This window comes from Elephas maximus, chromosome 22 (assembly GCF_024166365.1).
Source record: "Elephas maximus indicus isolate mEleMax1 chromosome 22, mEleMax1 primary haplotype, whole genome shotgun sequence".
Classification (NCBI taxonomy): Eukaryota; Metazoa; Chordata; class Mammalia; order Proboscidea; family Elephantidae; genus Elephas; species Elephas maximus.
The window spans coordinates 34,962,883-34,975,629 of record NC_064840.1 but is presented as its reverse complement, the minus strand read 5'-3'; the positions used below and the strand labels follow the sequence as shown (position 1 = coordinate 34,975,629).

General features: G+C 52.5%; 1 protein-coding gene across 3 annotated transcripts in view; it reads right to left on the bottom strand.

The window, feature by feature from the left end:
• Positions 1-840: 840 nt before the first annotated feature.
• The window catches only part of DGCR2 (DiGeorge syndrome critical region gene 2), a 160,203-nt gene continuing 148,296 nt past the window's right edge, over positions 841-12,747 (bottom strand). For all 3 annotated transcript variants that reach the window (XM_049866964.1, XM_049866962.1, XM_049866963.1), the window contains 3 exons: positions 8,645-8,797; positions 6,756-6,992; positions 841-4,462 (listed from right to left, as the gene is read on the bottom strand). In XM_049866964.1, coding sequence (XP_049722921.1) covers positions 4,206-4,462; positions 6,756-6,992; positions 8,645-8,797 — 647 coding nt within the window. In that variant the 3' untranslated portion in view covers positions 841-4,205. The remainder of the gene's footprint in view (positions 4,463-6,755; positions 6,993-8,644; positions 8,798-12,747) is intronic.

Genomic DNA, 12,747 nt, shown 5'->3' with positions numbered 1-12,747 from the left:
CACACATCCAGAGAATTGCGCAACCTCAGGACACCCCTTACTTCCTCCACACACCTGGATGGGTAACTACCTCCACCACCACCTCAGGCCTCAACCTACCAGGATATGCAACACCATCACAGGGTAGACGGCCACACGGCCACATATACACTCAAGGAAGATGGGGGTGGGAGGGTCTCCTGGCACAGAATCACATGCCCACACGACAGAACCCCCACCACATGCACACACGGGATGACCACATTGCAGGCATTCTGGATGCCCACATCGACTGACACACACCCAGGACTGAAGAACGTAACAGATACACACGAAAAGGGACAGTGTCAGCCAGCCAGCAAACCCAGGAAAACAGAAACCTGCAGAGACCACAGGTGCCCTCAATATACATGGCTACCATACACCTTCTCAGGAAGCTGTTCTCACCACGCTTTGGGTCCTGGGAGTCGTAGCACCAGGCGCCTGCGGGCAGTGCAGGGGACCAAGCTAAGACTGAGCCCCCTGGGCTCTCTCAGCCCCATCCCAGCCTGCCGGTCCAAGGATGGGGGCGCGGGGCGGGCAGGAGAGGCTAGCGCCCAGCCTGCGGAGCTGTAGCGCCAATTCCAGCATCAACTTCCCAGAGAAAACCCCCCAGCAGCAGGTCCTAAGGCAGAAAGGCGAGCACACTCCAGGCTGGCTGGGCAGAGTCCCGGAGCTCACCCTCCGGCGCGACTAGCCGCACCGCGAGGAAGGCGAGGACGGCGAGGACGGCGAGGACGAAGCCCGCGGCCCACATGGTGGAGGCGGAGGCAGCGTCTCGGCAGGACCCGGCAGTGGCCCAGGGCCAGTGGAGCACAGCGGCCGGGACGACGCGGCCGCAGTCGTGAGCCCTGTGGCCGGGGTGGGGTGGGCTAGGGGCGGGTTGAGCCTCGTGGCGCTGGCCCGGCCCCCAGAGGGTCGGAGGGGCGGTGCCGGCAGGATCCCCGCGGGGAAGGCGGAGGCTGGGTCCGGGGCTACGCTGCGCGTGGGCGGCGAGTGCAGGCGTTTCTTGGAGCGAAGATGGGCCACATGATCCTGTCAGTGAATCTTCCGAAGGGTCCTATTATCATCGCACTTACAAATGAGGAGACAGAGAATGGGGCCCAGGAATGACATGCCAAGCTCACCAGCTGAGAAATTCACAGCAACAGAGACCCGGCGGGCGGGCGGCCGGGGGAGGGGGGCTGAGCCTGAGTCCGACACCTTCCGGTCGCAGAGGCCGGCCCTGCAGGCCCGCCCCTTGAGGTGGTTGTCTCCTGGAACAAGGACCTTCACTATGCGCCCGAAAGTGAGAATATTTATTCAAGCCGGAGGGGCGGGGCAGGCAGCCCCCGACCCTCTGAGACCTAAAGATGCCCCCGCTGGGGCCACAGGACAGGTTTGCAGGTGGCCCCCGGAAGGGCTTCGTGCCCTGGATGCTAAGGGGCAGCATACGGGAAATGGGGCTGTCCGTGTGTCACATAGGCCCCCCAAGTGCCTCCCCCGTGGGGGCCTATGTGACACACGGACAGATGGCCAGGCTGGCCAGTGCTCTCCCGCCTGCCATTTAGTGGACCCCATGCAAGTCAGCGACACTCAAGCCCCTTGGTCAAGAAGCCAGCACCTGAGCAGGGTTTGGAGCTAGGGTAGGGGGACAGAACCTGCCACCCTCACTGCTTAGTCCTTAAGCCAATGGCCTCAGGGGGTCTCCCTGATGCCCAAAACAGCTGCAAACCCTATGAGAGTCATGCAGGAAAGTGGGTGCCCCAGCCAACCCCCACCCCAGCCTGTGGGAGTTATGGGGGTTGGGTCACACCCAAGTACTGACCAAACCTCTTTCAGAACACAAATTTATTTGGCATTTGGATGAAATGGTTCTCGTATCATCTTAAGAAAAGGATTAGTGCCAACCCAACCAAAAATAAACCCAAACTAAAAACCCTTAGTGAAAGGAAAACATACAGAACAGGCAGAGACAATGTACAGTATCAAATTCCAGATCCACAGGCAGGTCAGAGAGCACCTGGTCTCAGATGCAGTGGCTCTGGGGCCTCCAACTCACAGGAACACAAGTTTCAGCAAGGGCTGGCCTTGGGGATTCATCAGACCCTGAAGTAAAGTCTTATCTTGCAAGAGGTGGCCAGTGGGAAGAAGCAAGGGCAGACGGTACACCCCCATGCTCTCCTTGCTCCCCTCACAGCTGCCTTCCAGCAGAGGGCACGGCTCTGGGACAGCCCCAGGTGCTGATGACCGGGTACCCAATAGTTGTTTGAGTACCTAGGGGAGGTCTGGCGAGGGGGAAGGAGACACTGGTAACTCTGGGAGGGAGCCCAGCAGAGGCAAGCCCACCTCCAAACCCCCAGGGCATGCTACAGGCCACCCCTTCCTCACTGACTCCCACACAGCCAGGTGGCCAACATCTTTCCGTCTCAGAAGGAAGCTTTCCAGTCTGACAGCTCTGGTAAGCCACCGTGCCTGTGCACAAGGCTGTCAGGTCTGGGTCAGGGACCCCCTGTGCTGTTCAGGCCAGGCCCCTGTGGGGCTGTTGGGTGGTCCCTCCAAGGCAGGCATGCTCAGAACCCTTGCTTGGCAACATCAAGACTGTGACAACTGCTCTGGAACTCGGCTTCCTGACAGAGCACACAGGGTTCTTGCTGTCTTTGGCGCCAGCATGGGTACGAGGCACAATTCACAAACGCAGATCAGCCCGTGGGTGAAGGACAAGCCTGCTCGGCAGGGCCTGCTTGTGTCAAGGATGGTAGGCTGCACAAGGACAGGCCAGCTCTCTGGAATCATTCTCTCATTCCATACAGGAAGGAAAACTGGTGGCTAATTCCAGATTGAGAGAATGTGCCTAGAACTGGACTGTGCCACGGAGGCCTGTCACCACAGATCCCCAGACTACACACATCAGGGAAGGCCCCTGTCACTGCTCATACCAGTCTGGGAAGATGGTGAGTGAAATAAGGAACAAGGGTCCTGTGGACTCCCCGTTCCAGTGCCCATGTAGGTGTGACACCCACTGTGAGCGGCCCTACCCAAGCTCCCGTTTACCACCACCACCTGTATGAACACGCATACACACAAGACAGGCGCACACACAAAGAAAAGGTCCAGACATTCAACGTAGAAAAGGTATGGATGTGCTAAAAATCGCACAGAACACACTTCATCTCCTATCTCAGAAATGCTAGAGCCGACCCCCAGGCCACCGCCTGGTACTGCCAAGGAAGGCTGGGGGTGTCTGTACAAGTGACCGCCAGGCACTTGGCTCCAGCTGTTGTGGGGGTGTGCAAGGGGACTTTCAGGAGTTGGGAACAGTCTAGGATGTCTGTTTAAGCCACCCTCCCAAGACACAACCCTTTATGGCACAAACAAGGTGAGTAGGGGGAAGTTGGGCCCAGGACCAAGCCAACAGGAGGCAGGGCTCCAGGGTGCAGCAGATAGGAGTGGCTCAGGCCTGATCCCCAGCAGAGAGTCTAGGACCAGAACCTCCCAAGCACTGCCCAGGGCTTCAGCCAAACTGCAGAGCCTGGGAAGGAGGAGGGGAGAGACACAGCAATGCCAGGAGAGCAGGCAGAGAATTCACCCTCTTTCCATGCTCCATTCTCAGGGCCTTGGGTACTGGATCCCCAGGCCAGCCTCTAGCCCAGGGCAGGGTCACCGGACCATCCCCCAAGCAGCCATCGTTAGCACCCTCCAAGACTGCCTGCCCTGATGCAGACCCACTGCCCAAGCAATGCTGGCAGCCACCCCTAGCACCTGGAGCTGCCCTGGGCCCAGCAGTGTCTTGTGAGGCCCCCCCAGCTGGTAACCTGCTCCTCTTGATAGCACGCTGGAGAAGCAAGCTCACCAAAGACGAGTTTGATTTGGCCCCGGAGCGACGACCCCCAACAGCCTTTTGTCCCTACCTCTGGAACATGTGGTTTGAGCAAACTTTGTCTTTCTTCTGCCATTTAAAAAGAAAAAGACAGTGACCCAGAGCTATGCATGTTTGTGAAGCCCTCAAGGACTCTTGGTGGCACGTCCTTGCTCCCTGAAAGGCCAGTCTCTATGTACATACAGGTGCACGTACACATTTGGGTGGTATGGCAGCAGTGGAGCTGGGTCCAGGCTAAGCCCAAGGGCCCTGCAAGTCTCCCACAGGGGTTCGTGTTTTCTTGACAGCAAACGATGCTCACAGCCGTCGGGGGCGGCTAGGCTGCCCTCTACACCACGGTGTTGAGGGAATTGTGGCTGTGCAGGCCGCCCCCCAGCAGTGCCTCTGCCATCGGAGTGCACTCATTCTGGGTGGGGTTGGGGGGCACCAGCAGAGCGCTGCTGCTGTCGGCTGAGTCTTCCAGGTCTGCCAGAGGGGCCCCCACAGAGGGCAGAGACTGCTCCAGGTGCCGGGGTGAAGCTCCATCACTGCTGCTGTCCCCCAGGACTGGCGGGCTGGCTTCTGCTGGCTCAAAGGCATCGTCGTCTGCAGGGGGAGACAGAGGGCATCAGAGGTAGGGCTGGGGGCCTGGAATGGGGGAGCCTGGGGACATGCTTCCTGCCTGAATGCTCCCTCTGCTGCTGGGTGGCGTGGAAGCCCACCTGAACTGTTGGGACTCCGGGAGGGCCTGCTCCACGATGGCTCCTGCAGGACACACCCCTCCCCACGGCTGGGCACCCAGCATGTGCGAGGTGCAGGGGACAGCATGAGTAGGGCAGACATGGCTCCTGCTGTCACAGTGTACATGTGCAGGGAGACGCACTGATGGAGTCACCAAGTAGGACAAGAGGGCAAACTAACTCAGACTGACGGAATCTAAGACATGACAATCCATGTAGGCTCTGAAGCTCCTAGGCTGGGGCTGGAGGGAAAATATGCAGGGCGGGTGGGACAGACTGCACACACCCTGGCCAAGAACTGTGTCTGGAATGTGTGCGTCAGTGTGGGAGTCGGGCCAGAGCAGGCAGGGCCCTGCAAGCCATGCGGGCATCTGTAGAAAGTTCTGGTCTAACACGGGTCCTGTGGCAGGTCCCTCGCTTCATTCATGACAGTTCCTGTTGCTAGGCTGTCTTTGATAATGTCTTTTTCTATGTCCCAAGGGCAGGGGTCAAATCCAAGTCTTTCCTGCCTCCCCAGACCACAGGTGAGCTGTACTGGCCGATTAAACGGACATAAGTGACTGAGACCATTCCCCTGGCAGCACCTGCCATCATGGATGAGGTCTGTGGGATACAGAGAGTGGCCACCAAGCCGGGGCAGTGCCGGGAGTCACACTGCAGCGTGGGAACTCTCGTGGGAGCTCACATGTATGAGTCTGCATGTGCACACAGGGCATGAAGCAAAGGGAACACAGGCCGTGATGCCCCACACTGTACACCAGAGACAGGCCAATGAGTAAGACGCTTGACATTTCTTTGCAGACCAGTCCTGAAAGGAACCTTCCCCAGTATTCAGATGAGTAAATGGACTCAAGTAATCAGCCCAACATGGTAGCACTAGCTCCTCCTTCCACTTCACGGAGCTGCCTCCTGACCCGGGGCCCGGCGTGGTGGTGTCTCTTCACTCATCAGAGGGCATGCTTCTTTACAGCCCAGTGGCCAGCTCCTGGCACCTGGCTCTGGGTGGGCCTGGCCCTGCAGCCCTGGCTAGGAGGCTCTGAGCAGCCTCCCCCTCAACCACCATTGCCCTGCTCCCCGCTCTCCACAGAGCCTGGCTGAAGGGGGTGTCCACAAAGGCTGTACAGCCAACAGTTGCTCAAGATGGAGAGGAAGAAGTGGTCCCTGGTCCCACTGGAGCCCTCTGCACCAATATGCCAGGGCAGGTGAGGGGCAGGGAGAACAGGGCTTGGCAGTGAGCATCGCCAGGCCCCTTCTGCACGACTTCCAGCAGTTCACCTGCATGTGCAACCCTTGGAGGAGCCAGCTGACAGGTGATGCACCTGCCCTGGGAAGAGCTTGCTCACAGACAGGCTGTGAAGTATAGAATCACCTTACAGAAAGCCATTTGGTCCTTCTTCTCGGTTCTTTAAAGCTGGTACCAACATCTGAGGCTAGTGAGTGAGGGCTGACCAGACCAAGAGGGACCACCTGGGGGCCAATGCCCACTAAGCCACATGAGGTCCTGAGCCCCAGATGGAGCTTCCTGGTTGGTAAGAGTGAAAATCTGCTTTTGGGAGGGTAGTGTATCCTTTTGGGACATGGAAGATTCGCGCTGTGACCCCTCCCAGACCTCACTGTATGAGTCTCTTTGTATCCTTTTTGGTTGTAAAAAATCTATTGTAAGTATAATATGCTCTCTGTGAGTTCTGTGAGTCATTCCAGCAAATTAACGAACCCAGAGGGGCTGGTGTCTGCCTGTCTGACATCTGAAAGCAAGTGTCCTTCTAAAGTGTGAGCTCTCACCCAGCTCTGGGCCTGTGAGAGAGTCAGGTGAGTAGCTGGTGATGAGGATGGAGAAGTGGGAAGGTGAGGACTGGATCCATTTCCACACTTTGGGAATCTCATTCATGCTGATCCTGACCACACAGTTAGCAATGAAGGTGGGACTTGCCCTTTACTTAGTGCACAGGTAATGCTGCCGGCGGCCCTGGGAAGGGTCTGCTCACTGCACTAGTCATAGTGCCGCCTTAAAGGGAAAACCAAAGAGAAGACATAGGGCAGAAAAAAGTGCAGGGGAGGAGATTACAGTTCTCTGGAGCTGCAGGGATCCCCGAGCCTTTGGCATGCACGCAGAAGGGTCAGATGATTCAGTGCCCTCTCCCTGGGGTATGGGCAGGTACCTGCAGGGTCAAAGAATACGCTGTCCGGGTTTATGGAGGCTTCATAGGGCGGCGGTGGGTCATCAGGCTGGTCAATATCTGGGTACTTATAAGCTGTGTAGGGCGGTGGAGGATCGTGGAAGTGGAAAGTCCCACCTTCCCCATCGTCTGAAAGATGTAGTGGTGTGAGCCCTGTGCCAAACCCATCCGGGCCATAGTCGAAGCCAGGGATCCTCCGGCCGAGGTTGAAGTGGTGTACTGTCAATCAAAAGTGGGAGACAAGACACAACCACGTCTCATGCAGGCCCGGGGCTGGCATCCCTGGATGGTGGCAGCAGTCGGCATACCACATGAGCGTCTGGTGCGCCAGGTGTCCCTGCCTCAGGCCTGCCCCTTCAGTGAGGGTGCTGGGCTTCCTTGCAGTCCCGACTCTGCATCCATCCAATCCAGCACCAAAGTTGGTCAGTTCTACAGCCAGGCCCCACTCAGGGCTGTCCACTGCCCCCAAGTGCCCTCACCATACCGTTCCCTTGCTAATGTGCCCCTGGGTGTCTAACCCTGATGACCTCTGGGGGTCTGCCCACCTGCAGCCCTATGAGCACTAAGGAACCCCTGGGTGTCTAACCCTGATGACCTCTGGGGTCTGCCCACCTGCAGCCGTATGAGCACTAAGGAAGCCTCAGGGGGAACTGGAAAGCCTCCCTGAGATTGCCTTCCTGGCCCATGGGGTGAGGGAGCAGGACCACAGTGATAAGGGGTCTTCAAACCCGACTCGGGTACCTGAGAGACATTCGGAGGCTCCCCTAAAAGCCATAGGCATGGTGTCCCCTCATGGGTCCCCCATCAGCACCCTGGTCACTTTGGTCCTGAGCTCCACACCCATCTGCCTGTCTGTACCATGCACTTCTTCCCCTGAGGGTGTGTGCAGGGACTGGGGACCTGGCCTCTGCGGAGGCACCTCTAGGGCTTGGGACTCTGCTAAAGAGCTCATCCTGAGGAGAGCAAACCATACTCTCTGCGGAGGCACCTCCAGGGCGTGGGACTCTGCTAAAGAGCTCATCCTGAGGAGAGCAAACCATACTCTCTGCGGAGGCACCTCCAGGGCGTGGGACTCTGCTAAAGAGCTCATCCTGAGGAGAGCAAACCATACTCTCTGCGGAGGCACCTCCAGGGCGTGGGACTCTGCTAAAGAGCTCATCCTGAGGAGAGCAAACCATACTCTCTGCGGAGGCACCTCCAGGGCGTGGGACTCTGCTAAAGAGCTCATCCTGAGGAGAGCAAACCATACTCTCTCCACTATTTAGTAGCAACCAGTTTCTGCTGCTCCTCTTGGGCAGGCTCTGCCTCCTGGCAAGGAGCCCACACTCACTGCTCTGACCGTCACGAGAGATAAAATCACCAACTGGAATATGGCTGCTGCCCTCCTGCCTGTGAGGCCTTGGGGACAAAGGGGAAGGCAGATGCCCAGGGTGCAGCTGGCACCACTCCTATGATCCCCACATGGCCTTGGCCTGTCTCTAATTTCAGCCCCCCTGGGCTGTTCCTTGAATGCCATGTGTCTGCTTCTCCAGAAGTACACCCAGTCTAGGAACAGGGCAGGGTAAAGGATGGTGCAATGCCCTGGAGTGCCTGTAACCACGGGAACAGAGTCCCACCTTTGAAGGCTGTGTTGAGGTGGGCCCCACACGCTCCTAGGGTCACACTATAACACCTACACCATGGCCACGCCCCTACAGACAGCTCCTTCTCCCTGACCCTCCCTGCGCCCACTCCTTCTGATCCCCTCCTAAAGGAGCCACCTGTACCACGCCTGATCTCAGACTCAGTTTTAGAGGGAGCCAAACCTGAGGTATGGGGAGACCCCAGGCTGCCTCATGGCCGTCATGAACAGGAGACCAGGGGGCACTCACAGTTTGCCCCAATCAAGGACTCGATGCGCTCGCGGCGCCTCTGGCGCAGCCGATGGACCATGAAGAGCAGCAGTGACAGGATGAGGAAGGAGGAGATGCAGCTGACGATCAGGCGCATTCCGCTGGCCATGGAGTCGAACAAGCTGCTGCCGTCTGTCACGGGGACAGAGGGAAACCGCCAGCTCTTAGAAAAGTCTCAGCAGGTGTGACACCATGAGCCCAACCCCCACGTGCTCAGCACTGGCAAGAAGGCCAAGAGAATTACGTGGAAAAGGCACGTTGATTCCCAGATACCTTGAATTTGACAATCTCTCAGGATAAATATTAGCAATAAAACAGTTCAAAATCAAGAATACTATAATAACATCAAAAGCAGAAAAGGGGGCTCATCATTTAGGAAGGACGTTACCAAACAGCTCCACGTGAGGCCCCCTTTTCTGGCTTCAGGCATCACAGGGGTGGCTGGGAACCCTGGCTTCCCTGCAGAGGCCACCCTGCCACACCCCTGGCCTGTATCTGTTGGGAAACTGAGCACCTTCGTTTGGAGAGCTCCAGGCCTTGAAAGCATGCAAAGGTCCTGGACTGTCACATGAGCAAGAAAGCTGAGTCTTCCGTCCCAGGACAGATATTTCTAAGAAATCGGATGAGAGCAGTGTTCTGTGTGTTTACATCGTGCAGCTGGGGAGGGCACAGGGACACATCTGCAGGGGACCACAAACACACACACGCATACACCCTCCTGGGGCAGGGCCTACATACCGGCTGGCAAGGCCACTACACACTCCTCCCTCACTCTTCAGGGCAACTCTAAGTGCTGGGGAGACAAGCTGAGGGCAAAGTGTCAGCATTCTGTCCTCACTGAGCTTATAGTCATGTGAGAGTGCAATAATGAAGTATATAGTTTTAAACTAAGGGAAGTGCTCTCAAAACAATGAAACAGGATAAAGGAACAAAAAACAAAGGGGACGGAGACTTCTGGTTTTCCAGTCCGGCACATAAGGAGTTGGAAGTCTTTATCCAGTCCTCACAGCAAGAAGAAGCTGAAAAACTGAAAAATAACAGCTCTTCTTTGATGCTGCAGAGAACTGTGGTCACAGGATAAGCTGGAGAAAAAGATACACTGATACAGAGAATTGCCACTGACCAAAGCAGAAACTGCTGCTGCTGGACCCAGCATCACGTAGGAACACTTAAAGGGTAACTGACTGATTGCTGGGGACTGAGAGACTAGCTCGAGAAATAAAAACTTCTGGAGGCCCAGTCTTGGCGGGGGGGGGGGGGGGGGGGGTTGGGGGGGGGAGGCATACTTTCAAGAGTTTCACTTCCAGAAGACCCACCAGGTTCCCACTGTGAAGCTCAGAGAAAAGTACTCATGGTTCTGGCAGATGAAGGGGAAAGTAACCACTTTGAAGCAGTGCTCTATTCTCAACAGCCTGCTCTCACTGGAAAATAAAGAGCCTAACTAACATGGGTTTTATCAGAGCCTAACAAAAAAAAAAAGTTTTTTTTTTTTTTAAACCAACATTGAAAAAGGGAAATATCCAACTCCAGCCCCTGCACCTTACCTAAAAAAACCTAGTGCCTTACATGTGAGGAAAGAGAATTACCCAACTCCAGCTCCCTTCTAGCCTTCCTGTTCCTGTCTCACCTAAGGGGTAGGGGGGAAAAAAAAACTGTGAGAAGCACTAAGATACAATCCAGGGAAACAGGCTCACTAAGAGACCTAATCATAGGATTATAAACTCTTCCCCTCCCCCACACCTTACCACCACATCAACATCAATAAGGCTTTACAGGAGATTCCAACTGAAAGTTTATTTTCTTTTACCTGTTATATCATGTCTGACTTTCAACAAATATTACAAGGCATGCTAAAAGACAAAAATCACAGTTTAAGGAGATAGGGCAAGCATCAGAAACAAACTCAGATATGTCAGAGATTTTGTATTTATCAGTCCAGGAATTTATGATAATTATGACATATTAATGGTTCTAATGAAAAAGAATGGACAACATGCAAGAACTGGTGGGTAATGTAAGCAGAGAGATGGAGATTCTAAGAAAGAATCACAAAGAAATGTTAGAAATCAAAAGCACTTTTGTAAAAGATATGAAAACTGCCATTTGATAGGCTCCTCAGTAGACCAGACATAGCCACAGAAATCATCACTGATCTTTGAAGATCTGTCAGTAGAAACTCCTCGAACTAAAAGCAAAGAGAAAAAAGACTAGGGGGAAAGAAAAGAACAGAACATTAAAGAACCGTGGGACAATTAATTACAAAAGGTGTAACATGCTTAATGGGACTACGAGAAGGAATAAAGAGAAAGAAACAGAGGAAATATTTGAAGTAATATTGGCTGAAAGTTTCCTAAAGTTGTTAACAGACAAAAAAACCAAAGATCCAGGAAGCTCAGAGAATGCCAAGCAGAATACCAAAAAAACTACACTGATGTATATATCATATTCAAACTGAAGATAATCAAAAGACAAAGAAAAAAATCTTGAAACAAGACAGAGGAAAGAAACATCTTACAAAGATAACAATTACATCAGACTTCTACTTAGAAACCATGCAAGCGAGAATGGAGTAAAATATTAAAAAAAAGAAAAAAAAAAAACAACCTAAAATTCTGTATCCACTGAAATTATCCTTCACAAATGAAGAAGAACATCCAAATCTTAAAGGAAGTAAAACTATCTCTGCCCACAGATGACATGATCCTAACCAAAAAACCAAAACCAAACCCACTGCCGTTGAGTCGATTCGGACTTGTAGCGACCCTACAGGACAGAGTAGAACTGCCCCATAGAGTTTCCAAGGAGCGCCTGGCGGATCTGTACTGCTGACCTCTTGGGGAGCACTTACATGATCCTGTATCGGGAAAATTCCAAACAATCACAGGAAAGCTACTAGAGCAATGCTTCAGGTTACAAGATCAATACGCAAAAATCAGTTGTTTCTATACACCAGCCAACGAACAATCTGAAAAGGAAATTAAGAAAACAATTCCGTTTACAGTAGTATCTAAAAGAATAACATACTAAGGAATAAACTTAACCAGGGAGGTGGTGAAAGACTCGTACACTGAAAATTATAAAACTTTGCTGAAAAAATTTTACAAGAGACCTAAACAAATGGAAAGATAATCCATGTTCATTGATTGGAAGAATTAACATTGTTGAGATGTTAATTCTACCCAAAATGATCTATAAATTAAACGCAAACCCTACCCAAATTCCAAAAGACTTTTTTGCAGATATGGAAAAGCCAATCCTCAAATTACAATGGAATTGTAAGGAACCCCTGATGGATAAAACAATCTTGAAAAAAGAAAAACAAAGTAGGAGGACTCACACTTCTCAATTTCAAAATTTATAACAAAAAGTTACAGTAATCAAAATAGTGTGGTAGGTACTGGCCTAAAGACAGGCATACAGACCAAGGGAATAGAACTGAGAGTTTAGAAATAAACCCATTTATCTATGGCCTACTCATTTTCAATAAAGGTATCAGGTCCATTCAATGAGGAAACAATAGTCTGTCCAACAAATGGTACTGGGACAACTAGATCTCTACCTGCAAAAGATGAAGCTGGACCCCCCTACTTCACATCATATATGAAAATTAACCCAGAATATATCAACAACCTAAATATAAGAACTAAAACAACAACAACAAAATTCTTAGAACATAGGAATAAATGTTCAGGATCTAGTTTTGACAATAAACTCTTAGACAGGACACCAAAAGCATGAGCAACAAAAGGAAAACAATTGGACTTGAAAATTAAAAACTTCTGTGCATTAAACAACATTAAGAAAATGAAAACACAATCTAAAGAATGGGAGAAAATATTTGGAAATCATGTCTCTGGATAAGGGTTTAATATCCAGAATATATGAAGAACTCCTACAACTCAACAACAAAAAATGGGCAAAAGACTTTAATGAAGTTTTCTCCAAAGAAGATATACAAATGGCCAATAACAAATAAAAAGATGTTCAACATCATTAGCCATCAGGGAAATGCAAATCAAAACCACAATGAGGTACTAATTCACACCCACCAGAATGGGTATTATCAACAAAACAGAAAATAA